Source organism: Dermacentor silvarum, chromosome 1 (genome assembly GCF_013339745.2).
Source record: "Dermacentor silvarum isolate Dsil-2018 chromosome 1, BIME_Dsil_1.4, whole genome shotgun sequence".
In the NCBI taxonomy this organism is placed as follows: Eukaryota; Metazoa; Arthropoda; class Arachnida; order Ixodida; family Ixodidae; genus Dermacentor; species Dermacentor silvarum.
This window is the reverse complement of record NC_051154.1, coordinates 165,631,164-165,655,796: the sequence shown is the minus strand read 5'-3', so window position 1 is coordinate 165,655,796 and position 24,633 is coordinate 165,631,164. Positions and strand designations below refer to the sequence as shown.

The 24,633-nt window shown below is 43.4% G+C and overlaps 2 protein-coding genes and 1 long non-coding RNA gene across 7 annotated transcripts in view; all 3 read right to left on the bottom strand.

The window, feature by feature from the left end:
• The window catches only part of LOC119436366 (ras GTPase-activating protein-binding protein 2), a 34,587-nt gene extending 28,139 nt beyond the window's left edge, over nt 1-6,448 (bottom strand). The window contains exons 1-2 of one of the 2 annotated variants that reach the window (XM_037703184.1): nt 6,360-6,448; nt 5,062-5,198 (exon numbers count right to left, since the gene is read on the bottom strand). In XM_037703184.1, coding sequence (XP_037559112.1) covers nt 5,062-5,156 — 95 coding nt within the window. In that variant the 5' untranslated portion in view covers nt 5,157-5,198; nt 6,360-6,448. Of the gene's footprint in view, nt 1-5,061; nt 5,199-6,273; nt 6,339-6,359 lie in introns of those variants that run through there. The other variant, XM_037703185.2, reaches the window with a different exon arrangement.
• A 314-nt stretch (nt 6,449-6,762) lies between these two features.
• The window catches only part of LOC119436368 (F-box only protein 7-like), a 56,070-nt gene continuing 38,199 nt past the window's right edge, over nt 6,763-24,633 (bottom strand). For all 4 annotated transcript variants that reach the window (XM_037703187.2, XM_037703186.2, XM_049657205.1 and 1 more), the window contains one exon: nt 6,763-7,004. In XM_037703187.2, coding sequence (XP_037559115.1) covers nt 6,822-7,004 — 183 coding nt within the window. In that variant the 3' untranslated portion in view covers nt 6,763-6,821. The remainder of the gene's footprint in view (nt 7,005-24,633) is intronic.
• On the bottom strand, nt 7,183-11,452 carry LOC125940743 (uncharacterized). Its single transcript, XR_007463944.1, has 2 exons — nt 10,188-11,452; nt 7,183-8,229 (listed from the first exon to the last, which is right to left on the bottom strand). It is a non-coding gene; the product is annotated as an uncharacterized LOC125940743 (long non-coding RNA).

The following is a 24,633-nucleotide window of genomic DNA, read 5'->3' as shown; positions in this document are numbered from 1 at the left end:
GTCGAAGCTCGTGCGATATTAAAATTTTCAAATGTGTACTTAGAGAAACTCCAGCACCCAGTGTTAGGTCCCAATATAATGGGTTTTATAAAAATCGAAAAAAGCATTTTGTGAGCACAACATGAAGCCTGTTTGCCTTGGTGCAATTAACCATATCATATGGCCTCTGTGAGTGCAGATCACCGTTCATTCATCATGGTCATAGAGCCCACACGCCATACAACCAATTTCGGCTGCCTTTAATGTAGCTTTTGAATAAGAACGCATGCAATAAGAAATCATTTTCGAAGCAACTTTCTCAACTTTGAAGTCACTAAAATGTCACTAATTCTTTCACCATAGCCAAAAAGAGCCCCCCACCACTAAACAGACAGCAAGTTCGCAAAATCTAGAGACAAAATCACTAAAATTGCAACACTGATGGTACACATCATTAAAAAAAGGGTACATTCAAGTTTTTTTAGAGCAGTTACTTCAAATATTTAATTAAGAACTTCAGCTTGATGATGACCCGGTTGTGCAAGAAGTTGAACTGTTAGGTCCAACATACTGAAACTGCACAGTGGGTTACGGGGGACACCATAGTAAAGGGCTTCAGAATAATTTTGACCACCTGGGGTTCTTTATCATGCTCTGAAATATAAGTACACTATGCCTCCATCGAAATCACGGTGTAAGGAATATGCTTTAGTTGTTGACATTACGCCCAACTGCGCGACCAGATAATGTTCCGGGCAAAATCGGTGGACGCAGTGACGAGCATTTGTTAAGACACTGGCATGCAATGGCCTAGGTTGCCTACGTTACGGCTCAGCCGCAGTGTGTGTGCGGCTGTGTGCGCTCCTCTGCCGCGGTGGGCGGCGAGTGTCAACACCTAAAGTATATTTCTTGCACTATGATCGAAATGCAGCTGCCGCACTGAGCCACCGCATTGGGCTGCAAGTTTGTTGTCACAACAAACACTTCGTGCTCTGGTTTTCCCACCTTTTGTGCAAATGCCATCACGGCAGTCAAGTGATCACACCTGAGAGCACTGAAATTCAGAGTTTTAAAGCGAAGCTATCTTTGCGTACCCTCCCAGACTTTTCTGATGCTGCTGATGTCTTGCCAAATAGCTCACACTTAAAAAAGGAAAAGAAAACTGAATTACGTGCTCGATAGCGGGATCGAGCCTTAGTCCCTCTGCACAGCAGCTCGATGTTCAAACCATTAGGCCCCACTTGCATGTATATTTCTATCATGCCAACGCCAACTAGCTCCGAGATGATTGCAGTGTGTCACATAGCATAGGATGGGTGCATGCGTGCCAGTATCCTCAATGCCAAAAGCGTAGGAATGAAATGGGCAAACTTATAGCATTTGATTAACCACTCCATGAAAGCTTAACTTCTCATAGATTCCAAGATGTGCGTTAAATTGCATAATTGGGGGGGATAAATCTGAACAGTTTTTTTTTTTCTCAGTGAGTGTTTTTCAGATTTTATGAATTGTACTGAAAATGTAGACCACCAATATACCTGTCACAGCCTAATAGGTGGCATCCAGAACATGGCATCTACGGACCTGCCAACCTTAACAGTTGAGAAATACTAGTAAGAAGCCCAAAAATACTAGATATTGATGAAAATACTAAAATTGTAACAGTCAAGATATCAACTGCATATTAAAAAAACATCATGAACTTAGTTCTCTATGGGTAAAATGCTTTGTATCTACAAGAAGAATAATAATCAGCACCCCAAATAAATGGAAATGCCCAAATATTCCCAGTACGGAGACTGAAATTTCAGTTGCTGGTATGCATTGGATCTATCAAAGAATGGCACTGTTGTTAGTAGGTCAGAAGCGCATCCGTAAATTTGCCTCTAAAAAATCAATCAACAACTGTATTTGTATTCTTTTAAAACAAGTCTTTCCCTAAAAATTGGCCACAACTGAAAAACCATAAAATAGCTGGTGTCAATACGACAATAGTAAACAAGCTCTAAAAATCACATTTTACGATAAAATCGTAAAAGTTGGCAGATTTGTGCAGTTGGCAGGAGTGTGTGCGTCATAGTTATTTCAGCTATCTCCATGAGCACTGTTGAAGCTGTGAACAGCGCTCAAACTAGCTGCATTTACATGGATACGGCAGAAGCGTAGCATATTAATTTACCGTATCACATATACTTTGTTGCATTTTGTTGTCCAGCAAACTGACACCTAGTGTTATAGTTGAAAGTTAGCACTCTCCTGCCAATAACCCTGCTTTTGCTGTCACATTGTGAAATGCATCGAAAATACCTGCAGGACAATGGCGGCATACCTCAAGTTCCCCTTAATTTGTGCTCATGGACAAATTATGTGGACAATTTTGCAGTAACGTACTTTACAGTACCAGAATAATAAAAATTTTCCAGCGTTTCTGCATCAGTTGCAGTGTACAGTGGTAGCCGAGCGTGGCCGTCTCGACTACTATTACTTTGAAGCTGCCTTGGCTACATTAATGACACAAATCAAGTAACTCACCAATGTTAATGTAAATCATTAATGACAAAGATGACTGACACTGTTTCAACATGTGCAATTGATGCACGAGCGAAAAGAAATTGTGTATGGACTGCTTCGTAAGCAGTCATTGCGTAAGCAGTGCGGTAGCGGCTGCCGCGAGATGGTTGGCCCGTTGTCGTCCTGGGGTGCAATCGCGCAAACAGCTCATTTTTCCGTTCCTTCGCTTGCCCTCTCTGGATTGATCAGAATTGTGATTGCGTCAGCGGCCGTCAGAGACTGCGGGGCGGTGCCGCAGATTTCCCACTTTGTGACGTAGCAGTCAAACCGAACGTGCGGAAAGCGAGCTGTTTGCGCGATAGCAGCCCTGCACCGAATGATTTACCCTAACTCTTCATACGATACACTTCCGTTTACATGTGCCGGATGGTTGGCCCACTGTCGTCCTGCAACGAATGCTTTACCTTAACTCTTGATACGATACACTTCTGTTTACATGCGCATCCTCCAAGTCAAACCAACCCCGTTTGGTGCGATAGATGTGACATGCTTGAAATTTGATATGATACGCTTGTCGCATTCATGTAAATGCTGCTTATATGTCCCTAACATCAGCCACAAGGTCACAAGTAGTCTCCAGGTAACGCCAAAGTGGAGAGGTGCAAGTTTGCCTTTACACTTTGGCTATTAAACTGACAAACAACACAAAAAATCACTTTTAATGCACTCAAACCATTTCAAAGTATTGGAGGCGATGGGTAAACTTGCAGCTAAATAAAGGTATTATAAAGTGCCCACGTGCAACTTACTATGCATACACACTAAGGAACAAACAGAATGACGAAAAAGAAAGTTGCAGAAAGCTCGAATGGCTTTTAAAGCTACAAAATGTAGTGCGCAACAAAATAGTAAACTTTTTTAGACCTACCAATTTTATGGGCTTCTCCTTGTCAGTTCTATTAAAACATTTTCAGCTGCTTCAGCATATACATTTTTAATCACTGCAAATACCTGTAGCATCTGGGAACATTTGCACTGTGATAATAACTACAGAACGTCACAATCCTCGATTTTCTGCGCCAATTTATTTTACACTACCCAAAAAATTTCCTTTCAAAAAAACAGCAAACCAAACTCCCCTTTCACCGCATTTTGTACAACTACGACCAACTTATCCTTAACATATAAACTTGGAGTTGCTTGCTTGCCTTTACACATGCCTCCCGCGCTGCCAAAACTAGTTGACACTGACAAATAGATCAGAAATGAAAAGCTTCAAACCTAATGGCAAAACTAGTTAACACTGACAAATAGATCAGAAATGAAAAGCTTCAAACCTAATGGCAAAACTAGTTAACACTGACAAATAGATCAGAAATGAAAAGCTTCAAACCTAGTGGATTAACTTTGCAACATGCCCCATCAGAATTTCAGAATGTGTAATTATAAAGTGAAGCTTTTTTCGCAAACCATCCTAGACAACTGTGGCTGTTAGATTCTGCTGCTTGTTTGCCAAATAGCTCACACACACAGGACAGCACTATCATCTTTACTACCCTTACGATTCTGGCTGCTGGCCTATGTTTTTACAGAATCACACAGTGATAAAACAAATTGTCCCTAAATATCCTCATTGCAACGAATGTAAGTCAACAGCACATTTATTTTAACAAAGCACACCTTTCTATGCCTACTTTCCTAGGGTATGGAACATCTGCTTGGTCGGCCTTTTGCTGAGCAAAGTGCAGTTTACTATTGCACTATCTCCAGGATCGACTCACTTTAGTCTGTGCACAGACCCTGGATACAGTGCCATAGCAAAGGGGGGCCAATCCCGGAGACAGTATATTGCGCAGTGCCTTGTTTGCTGTATTCACTGGCAGGCAGATTGCGATTACCGTGCAAAACACTTTGCAGAATATAATCAGTTGCAAGGCAATTCTTTAAGTGCTTTAGGAAAGCTTTGCTTCTCTGATTCCAACATGCGAGTTGGGTCTGCATTTTTTTCTTCTAACCACGCGTAACAAAGATGTTATACCAACACTAAATTTCCCATTGAAAACCATTCGGCTAAGGCTACAGCAACGCAGTTGGGCACTAACCAAGTGCCACTATGGTACAGTGTAACAAACATGCACGTCGCCACACAGCATGGAGCAATGCCCCGCACAATTCGGTATTTGTGCAGTATATGCAAGCAGAAATGCGTACAAGCAGCTTCTCCAGTCAACTCATTAATGCTGCCTTACAACTCACCATGAAACACATTGTGTGTGTCACTAGTGGCATTGCTGTGGTACTCTTGACTAGACTCTAGGCTTTTCATTTACACTGCTTGTGCCCTTAAATCAAGTACACCACACAGCAGCTATGACATCACTGCATGTAATAGCAGCATGATGCTGCAGTACATTCCTGTTCAACTAGCACCACATCACTGTTTAAGTAGTCATATAAGTGCAAATTTAAAAGATACATGCAGTTCGCACAAAAATCTGCAGTGGACAAACGTGTAGACACACTTCACAGCCAAGAACAAGTGCCTGATTCACGTAGGCAGGACGTACTCACCGGTGCAAATGTAGGGGAGTCTTATTGAGCACCGTGTAATACTGTCGGACAAACTCCCGCCCTATGTGAAGAGCGGTCGGAGTTTCCATGACCATGACTCAGTAGCCAAAAGAAGGCTTTGGAGATGGAAGCAATGTCTACAAATAAGGGGGAAGCAAAAGAAAAAAAAAAAAGAACACGACAGTAAACTTCTGGACGTTAATTACGCTAGCTCAGTCAGTGCACAAAAGCCATGCAGCCCCTTGGGTTTATCACGCACACAACATGCACGCTTATATCACACCGCGATACCGGCAGTTTTGCACCCTAAATAACGAGCGGCCTTGTACACAAAGCCTCGAAAACTATTTAAAAAAAGGATTGAAGGGGGACGCCCTCCAGCGACAACGCGCTCATGACGTGCTCGCCTCGACTCTCAGCAGCGCCCTTTGTATTGCGTTGCAGGCGCTGCCCGCACATCTGTGCACGTTTGGGCGAGACTATCGTCAAGTACGCAGTAACGCGATGCAGGAAGCTCGGTAACAGCACGTAAACCTTGGTGTACAGCTCCAATATTCAGCAAAGCATGCAGCGACAGCGTCACTACTCTTCGACGTGGGAAATCACACCACCGATATCGCGAGCAAACTTGAAACTCACTAGTATACTCACACAAGCAGATACGCAACACCTTTTAAAGTGAGCAACATCGGTAGGTTTTGATAAATCTTAAATTACCGCACATAATCGTACAAACTTCGACGAGTCCACAGCACATGTCCAACACGTTTTCGAACAATGTGTGCAGACGATCCCTAGGCAGTTCATTATGTAGTTAAGGCGTACAATTAGGCTATTACTAGGGCAGCAAGAGCACGTGTGATAGAATTAATATGTGCCTCTCGGAATTATTTTCTCAACCATTATTTAAAAAAAAAAAAACTGCGCCGTTCTTTGTGACGGTCCCGGGCGTGCTTTAAAGCGTAATCCCTTGCAGTCGCCATGAGAGAAACCTTGAATACGAATAGAACGGAAACTACGCGAATCAAAAACGTTCTAAACGAAATACAAGAGCAGTTTTCCAAAAGAATTCAACGACCACGCAACGCAGGTCCCTTGACGTTAGGCTTAACGTCTATCAGATGCATCTACCATATATATTAATCGGGGCTGTTCTAAATTTGCAATTTGCACATTTGCAAAAAAAAATACGAAGCATTACCACCCGCATACTTAAAAATAGCAAAATACAACAGAGCGGCGATAACTTCAACGCCAACTACGTCCAGCATGCAGCCATAACACCGAACTCTACTCACGCCGGTCACAGTTTTGCAGATAAATCAAAGAACCCCGTACTTGGGAGTGTCGTTGCACCCATCGCCGTCAAGTGGCGCTTCTGCAGCTGCTGAAAAAAAAAAAAAAGAAAGAAAAAATCGCTAATGCAGAACATTTTACTCGAACTAGCAACACGAAAAGCAATTAGAGTAAAAATAAATTATATTCGACAGCACTATTTGCCCACTAACTATCCACACAGGTAAATGCACAAAAAAAATTTACTGGAAACAAACGTTTACAAACCTTTATTTTCGTCATTTCAGAAGTCTTCCAAGTTTTCTCTTTACTGGAAATCTTGCGCACATCACACAGAACTGAGACCACATGCGAACTCAGTGAGTGTACTTTAGGTCGGAAATGAAGGAACGTCACAACAGCGGAGCACCTTCACAGCGTTCTTTAATGCACCATTTGCTTCGTACTCCAGCTTTTTGACAACATTAGAAGAAATACAGCTCTACTTCAACTTCAGAGGAACCCGAACCCTGGGCCAAAATGCTGGTGCGGGAGGACACCGCGTGGAAGAACGCCGTATTGGCCGAAGAAGGGTCTTGGAAAGGCTGGATCTGGTGGTCGCCGAGGCAGCTGGGGCACATAGGGTGGAGAAAACCTAGGGGGCCGTGCTACAAAGAAAGACAGTGATGTTAGAGAAACGTAAGAAAATAGTCTGCGCGAAAAAAAGAAAAAAAAAAGAAAAGAAAACAACCACACAAGGACACATTGTGTCCCAAGATCAGTCCTTGTGTGGTTGGGTTTCTTCTGACAGATATGCACTAACTAGGCCACCAAGCGGTTCTCTTGAAAAAAAAAAAAAAAAAAACTGATCACATCTGTGCAATGAGCTATCGCTCCATGTGTAATGTCCCTTCAATAGTGGCCACGGTACAGTGCACTAGCAGGCAATTATAGTCACGGTGCGATAGCGACCTTCAATACATGGAGGAAGGGAACGCAACGCGATTGAAGCCGAGTGTGGTGGCCCAACACGTGATCGCACGTCAATGTGCGCGGTTGGTTTTAGTGTTCCCGCTCTGCTGGCAGAGCCACGGAAGGGCAGCCGAACAAGCGCGCACCGAATAAAAACTACTGGCATAGCCCGCATAGCTACTGGGAACCAAACGTCTCGGCAAATCTCCATTCTTGCCGAGTGATCTCGACGCAAGAGGTCACGTGTTGGGCCAAAGGGATGGCTTCACGGAGCGTTCGCTTGCCAAGGCTGGCTGCGTGACGCAATGCTCTCGTATCTTTTTCTTCCTCCAAGCTTCAATAAGTGCACACTGCTGCTCACCCTGGTGCCTACAGGTGGCATGCAACCGATGCTACACAGGTCGACTCATCGATCATCGGGCATAGTTGCATCGAGTGACGTGCCCCGCGAATTTATTCCAATGTGAAATTTATTTTCTCCCCTTCTTTAGCTGCCGTCTGCACAAGGGGCTGCCGGACTTTCTTTATTTCCCCTTTTTATTCTGACTTTTTTTTTTTGACAGAAAAATGGCTGTAGAAAAGAAAAATGTTTTACTTTCCCCATTTCAATAAATATCTACCGTTTTAACAGCACCAGGCATTCTGCCCCCTGAACTACAGTGGCTACACCTGAACGCAGCACCTGTTTACTCAAGGCTCCCACACAGTGCCCACACTTAGTTTCCTACAAAAAATTACAAGAGGGAACCTGGGCACTGCAATCGTTCAGCTATCATGGGGATGATGGTTAGTATGGAGAAATCCATCACTCCATCCTAAATTGTGAAAACAGCATAGTTTTGCTGCATTTTTGCTGTAAAAATGCAACAGAATGTCAAACAGTTCACGGCCCTGGTATTTGCACTGGTCCTGGTATTTGCACTCAGGGTTCGTACAGCTTTCCAAGGCAAAAATTCAAGGATATTCCAGGACTTTCCAGGACCTGTCACAGGTGTTTCAAAGACTCAAAGCGGCATCCAAAGTAGGATTTCTTTACTCTAACATTTTCAAAAATAACTAGTTCTATTGCACTTACAATAAATAAATGTAGTATATCACAATTATAATAAAAATGTCTAGCCTTGATAACTTCTCAAGATCACAACACAAAATGAACGCCTACAACAGCAGCTGAGATTTCTCCAGTATAGGCTGGGTAAAGTTCACCTAAAATATTCATAACATTCAAGATAGGGTTATTGCACTAAAATAAAAAGAAATAAATGTATATCCCAATGATGGTAATAATGTCTAGCCTTGATCACTTTGCAATTTACAACAACAAAAAAAAGTTTGCAAAACACAATGAATGCTCCCAACTGCTCCTCTGACTTCTCCAGTATTAACTAGGCAAGTTTACCGAACATTTCCAAACCATTCAGAGTAGTCTTGCTACACATCCATTGTATTATAACAAATAGATGTATATTGCAATTTTGTTAAACCTGTCTTGATCATTTCTCAAGTCCGCAATATTAAAAGTTAACACAACGAACGCTCACAACAGCTGCTCAGGTTTCTGCAGCATCAGCTGGGTTGGTTCATGAAATTTTTCTAAAACATTCAACATACCATATTTTCCGGTGTATAAGACGCGTTTTCTTTCTGAATTTTTCGTCGGTGCATCCTGTAGAACGGTGCGGCCTATGCACATTTTTTTTCCGGAAAAAGTGCCGTCAAAGTCGGATCCGATGTTATGGCCACAGGAAGCGCGCTGGTTGACTTAATTGCTACGGGTTCTGTGCGCACTATCGAGGTGCCGGCTTCTCGTGATAAAGTCCCCGAGCGCCGTGCGAAAACAATGAAGCAGCAACGCAAACGGCGGTAGGCCGACCGCGAGTCGCTCTACCCCGAAGTCGTCCCATCTGCAGATAAAATATGGTGCACGCCGCTGCGCAAACTACGCAGTTGCTACGGAAGTACAGGCAGCCCCCCACCCCCTCCCCTCCCGGGCTGCCTTCCCGCTTTCCTCCCTTGTACACGATTCAGCTCACCGTCGCACGCTTTCACTCGCACATTTAGCATACGGCGCGCGGGGACGATGTTATCGCCCTTGGACTTTATACGGAACATCACGGCAACCACGACGGCAGAAATACGCTTGGAGTGGAAATTTAAGGCACCCATACGCTTGCGTGTGACCCGCTTTCACGGAGCAAAACATCACTAACTTTTTTTAAGCACTTACCGAAAGAACAGGTGCGTCTTATACACCGGTGTGATTTATATTCGTTTTTTTTAAACTGCCGTTTTGAGGGGGATCCGTCTTACACAAAGGTGCAAATTATAGACCGGAAAATACGGTAATGTTATTGCACCTATATTATCATAAATAATATAACAAACCTCCACCCAAAGGCACTGAGCGTCAGTGGTAAAGTTGATCCACTATAGCTCTCTTTAGCTTCACCTCGCGCGCAAAAGTGAAAGTGGCAGTCCCACGGGCGAGGCGAGGAGGAACGATAGGATGAGGAAAGCAGCGCAAACTCTGCCAGCAGTGCCAGCACCGAAGCGCTGCACGGGTCTCTCACTCCGCTCCGTTCGCAGTTTCACGCGGTGATGCCTTTTTTTTTTGCAGTTCTGCAAAACGGTACCATGTGTGCTCGCGCCGGTGTGTTGTTTCTGAAATGGGGAGTTTGTCAGATCGACGCCGATCTACCACAGAAAGGAGGTCGCAATGTCGATATCAGAGTGCATCACTCACGAAATTCAAGGATTTTCAAGGAAGGAAAAAATTCCAGGACTTTCAAGGGCCTTGAAAATGCACTTTTCAATTTCAAGGGTTTTCAAGGATTTCAAGGACCTGTACGCACCCTGGCACTGGCGGTATTGTGTAGAACTAGAGGAGCTATATATACACAAACTTCATTGTGAAAGAAATGAATGGCTTGTTATATGGAGTGGAGGCAATCTAGATAAGCAAAATTAGCTGGACCAACAAGTAATTTCTATGGCACCCCTTTTTCTGTAGCACACTGGAGCTTATCAACAAAGATGTCTATCCGTAGCAGTCACTTTTGAAAGCCTTAAGGATTTTTTATAATTACAATCTCTTTTTGTGATATTGTGTACAAAGGCTGGCAATTCCAATATTAATGAATAGTGATTACATGCTGCAAAAAGTTAAAAATTGGAAGAACAAATGTCGACTGGTGACAAGTTTTTTTTTTTTTTTTTTTAAAGCTTTGTGATTGCAGCTTTAGCAACTGTCTTCAAGACCTAACAGGCTCCTGCAATAAGTTATAGGTAAGGTCCTTTGTTTGCGGGGGTTTTATATTTTTTTGAAATTTGGGGGGCTAAAACCGGGTGTTAGTTTTAAAGAGAAAAACCAGGAAGAAACTAGAGTTTCTGTTGTTTCGCAGCTCAAAGTTTGGAATTTTTGTGGTAACTTTCACAAACAATTAACACAGGCAACTGTATTTTTTTAGGCCAAAACATTCTATTTAAATGAGCGAAATCATTCAGAGGAAATGTAATGAAAACAAGAGTTGCTCACAAATCATGAGACAAACTCATCTTACAAATCCTTGTTGGCATGCAGGCATTAATGTTTTTAAATGAAGCCACTCGAACAAACATAATGAATTGAGTCGTGTTTGGGGATCCCTTCTTTAGTTCGTTCTATGAACTTCCTTAACCAAAGAAGAAAGGCTAAATAGCAGTGCATACGGGCATGCTTCACAAGAGGTGCGATGCTTTTCCTTATTTTACAAGCCCTAGTTGACGTACCTTATCATATACATTTTCACCATTATTCTGTCGATCCTAAAGCTGTCGGACTTTTCGTCCTTATCTGTTGCCATCCTGTTTTACTGGTTCCCACCATGTGTTTTTGCAACAAAATTAATGAAATACAAATTAGCTGAATCAGCTACGCTCCTTTGAACATAACATAGGTTGACATAGGTCTTGTCAACATCACAGCTACCGTTCACAATACTGAGCAACGTCAGCGCTGCGTTCTCGTCCTAGTGCATTACCGCTGTTTACATGCACGCCACAGGTGGGAAATGCAATGCCATGTGCCACTGTCGTATTCATGGAAACACGGCTACTAAAAATCAACAACCTTTCATACACTCAAACCCAGCAGGTGCTAAATATATTATATCAGAATCAGTTTATTCAATACAAAAACGGGGTTAATTACATGGTAAGTATATACAGATGGAGGTCCCGTAGTTAAAAACTGAAATGGGACCTCCTATGCATGATGACAAGAATTATTAATACAAACAATGGCAACATGTAAAGTTTACGATAATACAGGTTTTAAATAACAAGGCATAAATGAAAAAAAAAAAAAATGCAGCAGTTTAATGCATAAGAACAAGGCTGCAGTTTAGACAATAATAGGGAGAACTACAAAGGGTCCATTTCCAAGAAGATGAAAAGAATGCAGGAAATAGAGAAACACGATTAAAGTTAAAAAAAAAGTTAGAAAAGAAAAGAAAACATACTACACTAAAAAATGAGAGTCGGATAAAGCTAAAAGAAAGCGCTTAAGTTCTGTATGAAACCTGTGAGATTTTAACAATTTTAAAGGAAATGGTAATGTGTTCCAGAGAGATAAAGTTGAAAAGTGTAATGACTGCTTGCCGTAGTTGGTGCGAACGCTGGGTAAAATAAAGTTCATATTCTCTGCAAATCTAGTATTATTTGTATTCATAAGAGACGTCGGTGGTATGATGGTTACTGGAATATTATTGTTTATTGCCCTAAAAATGAAAATGGCCAGGTTGTATTTAACAAGATCAGTCACATTCAAAATATTATGAGCGTGTAATAACTCACTAGCGTTAATGCTACGAGATGAAAATGTTATTAGATGAATAGCTCGATTTTGAATGACTTGCAATGACATTAGGTGACTGCTATAAGTGTTTCCCCATGATTCAATGTTATAGTTTATATGAGAATGAACAAAAGCATAATACAGCGACATCAGAGTAGAAAATGAGAAATATGGCCGTGCTTTAATTAGAACGCGTATTCCATATGCCATTTTCCTTTTTACGTTAGCTATGTGAAGGTGAAATTTAAGGTGGCGATCAAATTCCACACCTAAATAGGAGCAATGATGAACTGCAGTGATTAGGTGATTGTTGATGGAAATGGATTGAAGGTGCTCAGGCGATCTCTGATGCGATGTAAAGACGACAAAATTGGTCTTATTATGGTTAATCTGCAGCTTATTATGTTCACACCACGCGGAGATTGACAGAATATCTTCGTTTAGTTTACTTGTTAGTGTTTTTACACAATTGTTAGAATTAAATATAGTAGTGTCATCAGCGTACAGAATGCACTTTGAAGAGGAGAGGCAACTAGGCAGATCATTAATATAAATTAAAAAAGTAGGGGACCTAATATGGACCCCTGCGGTACACCTATATTAGTAGTAGCTTCTTTAGAGTAGTACCCAGAAATGTTAACGACTTGTTTTCTATCTTGTAAGTAACTGCGGATTAGAAGTAGTGGCAGACCTGTTATTCCAATGGCTTCGAGCTTAGTGCAAAGAATTGTGCGATCAATAGTGTCGAAGGCCTTAGATAGGTCAACAAATATGGAGGCAGCAAATTTACCTTCATCAATTGCTTTTTTAAGGTAATCAGTAAGAGCTATGAGTGCTAGATTAGTTGAAAAACCAGTACGAAAGCCAAATTGATGGGGGGAAAGAATACTAAATTTATTTAAATACTTTGTTAGACGCTTTTCGATAATTTTTTCAATAACCTTATTAAAAAATGGAAGAACACAAATAGGTCTATAATTCTGCATGAGCCTGCGATCACCTTTTTTGAAAACAGGAATGACTCGACCGCGTTTAAGTTCACGTGGGAAGACACCGGTTTTAAATATGAGGTTAATGATAGCAGATATATGCCGGCTTTCGTTTGAGTGTTAAGCAAAAAGGAGGCACGCCCCTTTACATCCATATTAAAAGATAAATTAGAACGTGTACAAGAACAGGCTGCGAGGTTTGTGAATGGCAATTATGATTTGATCATAGGAAGATCGCAGATTACACACAGATTGGGCTGGAAGCAACTTTCCTCTCGTCGAAGGCTGTAAAGGCTTAAGTTTCTCTTCAGCATTTATAATGAGCAAACTGGAATAGATAAATAGGCATATTAAGCAACCATTTTATGTGTCAGCAAGGCGTGACCCTATAAAAAAATATTAGGGAGTGTAAATGTGACCTTGATATATTCAAATTGCCATTCTTTCCTAACACTATCAGTGCTTGGAATGAGCTCCCTGCAGAGTTATTTTTGATGCATTGCTTCACTAGTGCAATGAGTGTGTTTGTTAAGACACGTGTCCATTTTTTACTATATTTTTGTCCTGATTCTATTGCGTAAATGTTCTCGGTTTTCTTTTGTTGCTTGTTCCTATCTGCAGAGATGTTTTCATATCTGGTCATGGCCTCGGAGATTGTGCGCGCTGGCAGGTTTTGCTCCGGCCATCCCATTCGGCGTGCTCCGCAGCAAAAAAATGTAATGCGACACGCACCCGGCTGTCCCTAGGTGGCACTGTTAGCCGAGGGCTCTAGTGCGCAGTCGGAGGCGCCCGTAGAAGGTAGACCATGCAAGATCTCAATGTGGGCATTGCCTCTCTTTTCACATGTTGCAGATTTTTCCAGGCAATTTTTCAGCTCTGCCTCGAACATTTTCAAACAGTTTCGAACATTCCCAGGAAGCGTGCCGGCTTTATATGAACGGCTGCCTACCCACCATGGTCATCAAACTTCTGGGACATGGATTAACCCAGAAACATCGACTGGTCTGGTACTTGGGAAATGCCGGGCTCGAAGGGAATGAAAGGGCAGATGCTCTAGCCTGGGAACTTATCAACGGAGCGGAGCATCCCCATTCCATCAACGAACCTCATCTAACAACTTCAAAAGACATTCTCGCTCACCAGTGGGGCACACGTCAAAAATATGGCGTCCCCCACAAATCTTTTTAAATGGGGAGGACGCCACAAACCTCCGTACAATTTCTCAAATCCTCTGACATTTCCCCAAATCTTTCAAAATTAAGTAAAATTTATCCGACTCTGTATCGGGACGCTTGTCCGTGGTGCGGTGGCTCGCCAACATTATACCATATCTCATAGGGGTGTGACATTGAATCCTCATGTCTGGTGAGCGGACCTGCACCAAGAGTTTGGGGAGATGTAAAACTTTCTATAATGCGCTATGCTTAGGAAATGTAATAGCTTCCTGCACCACAAAGCGAAGAGCATAACATGAAAGTCGAGCAAGTTGAAAGGAATTCATGTTACTGAAGACAGACGTGCAAACACAGACACAAATAGAAACAAACAGAAAGACACAAAACCTATCTGCACATGCTCGGGGAAGGCAGTGCCAATCTGTCAATTTTTGATCATGTACAGGTACTCACAAAAGTAACTGTTTAGACATGACAATTCCTTTTTGTGCAAGATAATCAAGGGCTGACTTATGCACATGCTATCACTATTAATGATAAGCCATGCCTCAACCATAAGGTGCACTTTTTCACTCTCATGTCTAAACATAACTATACTATCTGTAAATTTAAGAGTACACTTCCTATCGCGACAGTGTAACAAAATGTTAATGTTCCATCAGTGCAGAAACGTTTTATGTTTAATTAATCTCTGATTGATGCAATGCCCTTGTCTGCCCCACTAAAAAGCGACCACAGCTAAAAGAAATTTTATAAACTATGCCCATGGGGCATTCTGCAAACCTGTTGGTATGCTTTACGTATTAGTAACTATTAGGTTTTTCTAGTGAATCAGCTGGTCTTTCTTTCTCTGCACACACCTTTTCTTAACTTATTGCCACCCACAAACAACACAATGCATACCCCATACAGGGGTGGGACTGCTCAAAGTCATTTTAGAGCAATTAAAATTGCATTTTGGAGCAGCTTGGAGCAGACAAACTTTCATTTTGGAGCAGCTTTGAGCAGACTAAATTTTATTTTGGAGCAATTTGGAGCAGATAAAATTTCATTTTAAAGCAGTTTGAAGCAGCTCAATCTAAATTTTGGTGGAATAATGGAATACAGCAGCGCACTTGGAAACCACAACGAAACACAGAATAAACCAACACAAAGCACGTAGTAGAAGCATTCTTTGTAGCTGCTATAGCGTACTAGAATATGAAAGAGTGGGTAGAGCGGCGGCATAGCGCATGCTTTCCTGTAAAGCCGGAACCATTGATGGTACTACAATCGAACTATACATTACCGCTTCGACACTCATGGTGATAGCACAAAATGTTCTCAAATTATGCGGCCCAATTGACGCGGTAACAATTTCTGGGTCACCACATGTCACCGAACACCCAGAGAACCGCAATCAACCCTGGGCTGGTATTACATAATACTATTCCAATTCATTTTTATTGCAATAGCAATTACATGACACTCCAGGCGCATTCCTGCCGTTGTCGTCGCAGTGATGATCCGTATAAAGTCCAGGGGCGATAACATCGTCGCCGCGCGCTGTATGCTGTTGTGCGAGTCAAAGCATGTGAGAGTGAGTCGACGATGGCGGCTCAAGCTCACTTGCACAAGGGATGAAAGCGGGGAGTAAGCGTGCCGCCTTCCACCGCCTGCGTATGGTACGGCCGCGCGGGCCCTATCTGAAAAGCGATCTGCGATGGGACAGAATGCGAGCTCTGATAGCTGCGTGTGCGCTGTGTTATCGCCGCTTCGTTTATGTTGATGCGAGAGGCAGCGCGAAAGTCAAATCGCTCACTGCTGCTGCCGCGCTTCCTCACTCCAGCGTTTTCACAGCGAGTTTTCGTGGTCATCGAGCGAGATGTGTTCATGTTTGCTTGAGTGCACATGACATCATGTTTGTTAACTTAGTTAACAAGTGAACGTTTACAAGTTTATACGGCCGATAAAACTACTATCCTTACTTCGTATAACTGTCTACTAATTTGCTATCACAATCGATGCCTCGCCTTTCGGGCGAAACTGCAACTTTTTATTCCAAACCCTCCATTAGTTCTTCGTGATAGGTCAAAATAGCTCAGGCCTCGCCCATATAGGCATAAAAACAGATTATGCCAATGGGGAGGAGGTGGCGCCGCTGAACTGCCGAGTGGTCCTTTGAGTTATGAACTCCTCGCGGGCAAGCGAGCACGTTGAGACACTTGGCCCGTTTTTGATTTGGCCTTACCGAGGCACAGTTAGAATGCAAGTGAGAGCTTGCGTGGACAAGAAACCCACGGAAAAAATCATTTCACCAAAGGGACTATAATGCTTTCGCATTGCCACACATAAGCAGTCTTTAGTGTCTCTGCCAAATTTTTTCTCTTTTATTCTCCCTTTTTTTGCTGTGTGGTGCACTTCCAGTGGTAGTGTTACACATTCTACATAGAATTATTAACCTAAGTCACGTGCCATGGTCGGTGACATTGCAGGCAGGGCCTTGTGTTAGGCTTTTGTGCATGTGACCTTGACTCTCGCTTGAAGTGCAGCTCTCTCTAGAGAAAATGCATGAGGACTACCGTTTGAAATTTCAACAGTTTTTGTGACATGGACCAGCTTCATACTTTGCAGACACAATCACCACTGAGTGATCTACGCGCCGAAGTCATTTGTTTCGAATTCCCAAACATGGTGAGGGGTCCTTGAAGTCTATGTGACAGAGAGTGAATGTAACATGTACCCAAGATACAGGTATGCCTAGAGGAAGAGAGTCCTTTGGTCCCAAGTGAGTGGCACAAGGAAGCTTCTGCCACCAATTACCCACCCTCTTGAAGACAGGTAAACATCTTTCACCTTGGCAGACACCATAGCTACCCATGCACCAGCAGATAAGTTGGAAACCCCTCTTTTCCAAGCTTATTCTCAATGAACCCTCAGTGAGGTCAGGAACCACTAGCTGGCCTACTCAAATTGTTGGTTGTAGACATTATAAATACTTTCTAAGTGTATACATAGTTGTCAACAGTTTTTCCCTCGAGCCTAATCTGCACCATGGTCATCAAGCGTTCATTCAACTGCACTGTCTGGAGTGCCAATGTGTATCACTGTCGGCACCCCATAACCCTACAACCATAACCCAAGCTTCATAACTCCTTCAGCATGCAAATATGGAAAGATGGCCAATCTTGAATGTTGCATCAGCCACCAATTGACTCTATAGCAAAAGAAACAATGTGAAAAAGCATCCACACTTGTTCCCTCTACAAGCACACAACTTCGTGGCTTTACTTGACAGTAATGGGAGGTAGAAAGTGTCTGTACATTCCCCTAATCACAACACCTGTGAGTCAACATAGGAGTCATGCCAAGTGTTTGGTAGGCATAATATTCAGGGAGATTATTCCACAGGGACACCACATTCACCACAGCTTGCTACTGCAACCATCAGGACACATTTCCACGAGATAGGACAAAAAAATATGGAGGGGAGAGGGGGCAACATAGGGTTGTTGCCTCTTGCACAATAATGCCTTGGATGGAAATTTTTCCATCCAAGATGTGTGTTCTGATGGACCTGCCATACTCCGGGCCCCAGATTTGGTGCCATTCGATAATCCCTTTTTTCAAGCCCTGCAGCACTTCCTTGCAGAAAATTTTTACGTATAATGAAACCTTTTGGGGGTTATCTTCACAAGCTCTTTAAAGGGGTACTGTAACACTTTTTAACGATGATAAGGAAATGTTCCCAATCTTTAGACAATGAAGACATGAACATGTTATCTAAATATTATTCCGCTACAGTAGCAGGCAGCCCACAATCTTGCATAAAAAATTGCTCACTCTCTTCTGTGGCTTTCGAAGCTCTCTCTAGAAAACCTTCAGAAAACTATGCCTTTTGAGACACAAAAGCCCCTTCTAACGTTAAAATGTTATGCTATCTCTCCCTAATGAGACCTAAGCTGGAATATGCATGCACAGTTTGGGATCCATACAAAAAAACTAATATGAATAGTTTTGACAGAATTCAGACAAAAGCGGTCATAAACATATTTAACAAATTTTCAAGATCTGATTCCCCCACCGAACTTATGGAAATTAACAATACTGAACCACTCAAACTTAGAAGAAACAGAGACTTGAATTCCTTAAACTACTTCACACTAACAATTTATCCCTTGACCCATTAATATTTATCGCAGTTACCAACACACCACCACAGACATGATGCATTAATCAAGGTTATGATGCATTATGATGCTTATGGTGCAGTAATGAAGAATTGAACAAGGTTCAGAAAAAATGCCAGAACACACTGCTAATTGGGAGTAGTATTTGCCCAATTTTAACACTCTCAAATCAAATGCAGACTCGCTTTCTATGTGTCCACAGTCAAAAACTATCGTAGAAATGACATTAAAGCTTCTAAACAAAGTATAAATCTAGTGCACACTTGATTTTTTAGCAAGAAAAATCAGCAAGGGTCTCATACGAGTTGCACAATGGCAACCAGTTATCTAAAGTCAGCTACACCGAAATACAGCCGTGTTATGTGGTAAAGCATATGGACGCCACAAGTTTTGGTTTTGCACCTGATAGCACTGCGCAGGCCATTTTCAGCCCAATTTTCTTAGAAAAAGAAAAGGAGCGTGTTAGAGTCGGGTAAATACCATAATCAGACATTGTGAGCTATTATTATTCCTTAATATTCTTCCTAGGGTAGGCCGAAAAGAGGAGTTTTTTATGGGAGGTGACGTGTATTAAATGCATTCACTGTGCCGGAACTAAGCTCCGCCATGACATGCTGCCACTAAAGTGGTCGCTATTGGGGTCGCCCATACGGGTCAGGCGTATGCATGCTGACTGGTCAAGTTTGAATTATCCGGCGAAGGACAGTTTTAGGATTGAAATAACGAATGTTTGGTCGTCGGCCAGGACCTTCGGGTGGGATCGAATTAACTGGAGTCAAATTAATGCAAGGCTCCGTTATATAATTCCCCACTTAAGTGATGACATTATGCTAGGCTTCTGTTAATGCAAAGCATGATCTCATCTGCATAATAGTTTCGCTGATCAGTCTAACTAGTTGTTGGTTTCTTTAAGCTGCCGACATGCAACTGCTAACAATAGGCATGCCGTCCCTGAAAGGATCAAAATTCGCAAGTTGAGTTCAAGTATTAACTACAGTGAAAGCTCGATGATACGAATCTCACGGGGTCACGAAAAATATTCGTATTAGCCGAAATTCGTATCATCGAAACACAATTAAAACTACAGTTGAATCTCGATAATTCGAACTCGAAGGGGCCCGAAAATTTGTTCTAATTACAAGGACGTATTTTTGAAGTATTCGTGCACGATGCACGAACGGTGCGAGTCGTGAAATATCGCGGCGCGCAAGCGCATAGCAAGCGCGGGCCACGAAACTGCCCACGCCGACTAACGGTCGCTTCCCGATAACGGCAGAATACGAGGCTTCAGGGAGCGGGCGGCGCCGGCACACGGGTGCGCGCGGAGACCGTCGAAGGTGAGGGAGGAGGGCGGCAGGGAAGCGGATTCGGCCCCGTCAACTCCGCCGCTTCGGTGGCTCCTCTCGCCCTCCCTCTCAACTCCCTCGTAGCTCTCTCACCTTCGACTCCGTGCGCACATCTCCGTGCGCGCCCGCCGCCGTGCTGGCGCCAGCTTATTTTAGCCGCTCCCTGAAGTTTCGTTTTCTGGAAGCGAGCGTTTGCGGGCGTGAGCAGTTTCATTGGCCCGACTGCGCCTCCGCCGCTGCTTCCCTCTGCGCTGCTGCCGCAGCGTGCAAGGTCAACATGTGACTAGAAAATAGAGGAGAAGGGTTCACTGCCATTTTATCCGCGTGGCTGAGACGTCGGCACTAGTGTGTGCTAGAATACGGTTGTCTAGAACACTCTAGTCGGCACGTACACGCTTGTTCCGGCGCGATGCAGAAACGGCGACCTTGCAATTTGAGAGAGGGTGAAATTTCCGCCGCGAGTTCTTTTTTATTTTTTTTCCCCCGTTCCTTCGCGCGTGGCATTGAGGGGTCTCTCCTGAGCTTTTGCTCTATGGCGGTGTCGGAGCAATGCCGGTCGGAGGCGCCGCCGCGTGATTTGGCGCATTTGGCGCGCTGCTAAGAGCATTGTCGGTGCGCGGTATGTTCGAAATAAGCGTGTTCGAATTCGACTGTAGCTAAATTAAAGAGTCAGAGGTGAACTCACTCAGGCACATGTACGTAAAAAGCATTTATTTCTTGAAGAAAAAGTCTCTAATGTCGTTCTATCTCGGTAGACAATCCTATCTCGGTAGACATAGCTCGCTGCGACTAGGTAAAATGACGCAAACACAAAGAACGCGGCCCGAACCACAGCAGCCACTCCGTCCGATGGGCGGCTGCCGAAAAGGAGGAAAAGTACAAAAGCGCCACCGCTTCAAACTCTTCGCGCCCAGTCGCGGAGTCCGCGCTGTCCGGCGCCGCGTCCGCGCCTCCGCACCAAAAGATAACGGGAGAAAGCACGTGACTGCGCGCTGTTATCTTTCGCAGGCCGTCAGTGGGGCGGCGTTTATTCGTATCAACCGACGCAGGCCGAAAATCGATTCGTAACAACCGTTCTCTAGCACGTTGCAAAGTAATGGGGCTCGGCCGGGACCACAGAAAAATTCGTATCATCCGGAAATTCGTATTAGCCGTGATCGTATCATCGAGCTTTTACTGTATACCAGTTATAGCCATGTACCAGGTGTCAGTGGGGCGGCGTTTATTCGTATCAACCGACGCAGGCCGAAAATCGATTCGTAACAACCGTTCTCTAGCACGTTGCAAAGTAATGGGGCTCGGCCGGGACCACAGAAAAATTCGTATCATCCGGAAATTCGTATTAGCCGTGATCGTATCATCGAGCTTTTACTGTATACCAGTTATAGCCATGTACCAGGTGTCAAGGTATTTGAGAACATAACAATGACTTTATAAAAAGAAATATTTCAAGACAGAATGTTATATATTTGCACCAAATTTTGTAAACTGTTTATATTACTGCTGGTTTATAAAACTTAATTAAACCACCATCAGCCATAATATTTGACTGAATGCAGTTTCGAAAATTGCTGCATGCTTCCATCACATTGCATGTTAATGTTCACCATTTCTTTTACAATACAAGCCTTGGGAGAGTTTTATATGCTGTGTAGTTGTTTTTTTTAATTCCTTATTAGCAATGATCCAGTTAGAGTAGTACAGCAGGTTTAAATCTCAGGAACTAGGAGGCCATGATGAGTGTGACATGGTCATAAGGAAGAAGCATGCCATTTCAACATGGAGGAAAACCATGTATTTCAAAGTTGCACTAGCCAAGTACAGTAGAACCTCGTTAATATGTTTTGGAAAAAAATGCGAACAAAACCTTACTAATTGGGAAAATATATTATCCAAAGTCAGTAAAAAATTTGGCAGACTCAACTGCAGTCGACATCTATGTAATGCGACGCGTAGCAGCTCAAGACGTGCATTGTTTTTGTGGCTTTGCCAAGCTTATGTTTGCGCTCCTGAATTCAGTCTGCGTCAACAGTCCCTTCAGGCGGGACGTGCCCACTCGACGAGAGATGCCAAAGAGCGTCGACCTGATGGGGCCTGAGAGACCTGAGCTGCGCTTTGTAGTTTTACTACTGCATAGGCCATTGTGACAGCAACAAGAAACCAAAACAAAATAAAGCTGGTGGGCAATGCCAGATTATGATGAAACCAGACTCGATGAAACGAATATGAAACCAGACACTCACTTCTCAATGCTTGCAGCAGGAAACGGCGGCGTGTTTGGGTTGTCACCTATTAAAAGCGTGCAGTATGTAATGTCGATGACCCACAATATGTGCTAGTACCAGAAAAGGAAATCAACTGTGCGCCAGCATTTTCACCTGGAACGTGTGGGCAAGCACTGCGGGGAAGCTGCTGTGGTGGTGCCTACTGCTCCCACTTGCGCGTGCCTCGCACCTTTTCTTGTTTACACGGGATCTAGTGACCAGCGTACGTGTCATACAATCACAATTTGGCGATGTACTGAACATTGGTGCCAAAAGATTGTGTTTTCCGGGAACATAGTAACTGGCAAGAAATAACTAACTATATTGAGCAATTTTTTGTGTTCTTGGTCGCGAACGTTGGTGCCGAGAAACCATACTAAACTGAATCATATCAACGAGGTTCTATTGTACAGTCGCCCACCAATTTTTTGGGCATAGAGAGGGCCACATGCAGGCCCAGTTCCACTACTACTACCATCTGTCTAGGCTATGCGTATGATCTCACACTCGATCACCGATGAGGTCCACTAGTGCAAACATATTGATGGCGACCTTCTCGCAATGGTTTGTTGCCAGCTACTCCACAGGTCAAAGTTCCGTTGCAGTTGTACTGCCTAGGCCACTAGTCCTAACCAGTGCCACTTCATGGCAGTCTGCAGTCAAAGTTGCAGTTTGGTGCCGATTCGACATGGCAGCACCTTTGTTCACACCTGCCTTGTTTGCAGCATCATGCGTGCGGATTATGTCCAAAAAAGGGTGCTGTGTCTCAAATTTTGGTTACCATTCTACATTCACTCTAAGGGCACGTGGCTCTACTGCGGGGAAGTCTGAATAAGCATGCAGGTACGAAAAATCAGGCATCTAAAAAAAAATTTGCCGCCATCCTGCCCTGCGAACGTGAATGTCCAGCGAAGCTGTATCAAACACCACACATGGTCGAGGATTGTTTTCACGCTGTTCATCTGGTGTCTTTAATTTCCATGGTCTACCCATGGCAGTCTTTGAATGAACTGAATGAGTTGCTAGACGGGCCTCCCTTTTATACATGAAAGCGTGGTGACATCACTAAGTATATACAGTATAGACCACTTATAACATAACCGCTTATAGTGCAGGACCGGATATAATACGGTCTTTTCAGACTCCCATTCATTTTCCCATAGCACTATATATATATGCGTATCGCTTATAGTGCAGTTGCGGGACACGAAATACCAGTTACAGTGCGGCTGCCTGGAAGTTCGGCAGTCAACCTAGACATCAAACGCTCCCCTCAAGCCACAAATACCGTATTTACTCGAATCCAACGCGCAATTTTTTCCGATAAAACAGGTCCAAAAATTGCGTGCGCGTTAGAATCAAGTACGACCCTAAATGTGCGTTACCATATAGCCAATAGGAATCAAATGGGACCAATAGGAACCAACTGGAATATCCTTACTTCCAACCGGTTACGATTGGGTCAGAGGAGAAACCAATTGGAGTTGCCAATTGAAATGAACTGAACCCAATGGGAACCGATTGGAAAATCCCTAGTTCCAACTCGTTACGATTGAGTCAAAGTGAAATCAATTGAGTCCAATTAGACTTGTCAATTGGAATCAACTGGGCCTAATGGGAAATCCTTACCTCACATTGGTTACGACTGAGTCCGGGATGCAACCAAGTTTGAACCAGCTAGGCCCACCTTACATTCCCAACTTAGTCTAATTGGACTTCTAATAGGAATAAACTAGCTAGAACGTAACCAACTGGGAAATCATACTTTCAGTAGTTTATGAACCCATTCAAGGAAACTGAAATGAGTTATATCTATACATGCATGCAGTACTAAGGCTATAAACCTGTTTCCGACAGCTGGAATCCTATTTAGGTTTGTTTTGTGGGGTATATATGTGTATTGGTATTGCCCATTGGTGCAATTGGTCATTCCAATCAATTGGTTTCAAATCAATTGGCTCCCATTGGGCACAACAGGTCATTCCAACAAAAACCAATTGGTCCCATTCCAGTTGGTTCAATTGGTCCAGTTATGTACTAATTTAAGATTGGAAATTTTCCAATTGGTACCAATTGGAAATTTCCCAATTGAAGTCAATTGCTTCAATTGCTTTTTTTGACAGGGAAGCTTTTCGCAAGGCTTCGTTTCACATGTATCGCCGCCGCGCATTTTCCGCTGCTGCGAATATCGTATTATGCGCAGGCTTTCCCGCACTAGTCCTCGACTGGTCACGTGGCGAGGCGGGCCATCATTGGTTCGGAAACGATGCTGTCGCCCCTGCCGCGGCGATGAAATTCCAACTTGCTCGAACCTCGCCCCATCAGCCACTAGTGTCGCCGCTGCCGCTTGAAACAGGTTTCTGTGCCGCGGCAGCAGGAATCGCAAGTGTTTTCGCTTGCATGTGAAACAGGCTTAAGGCCGTTTTGGCTCTATTGCCAAGTGTCGGCGAGCAAAAGTACCTAGATGGTAACGTGAAAGTAGCTAGAAGTAGCTAAAAAATCCAGCAAGGGGCTAAAAGTAGCTAATTTTTTTCAAGCGCTGTTTTAA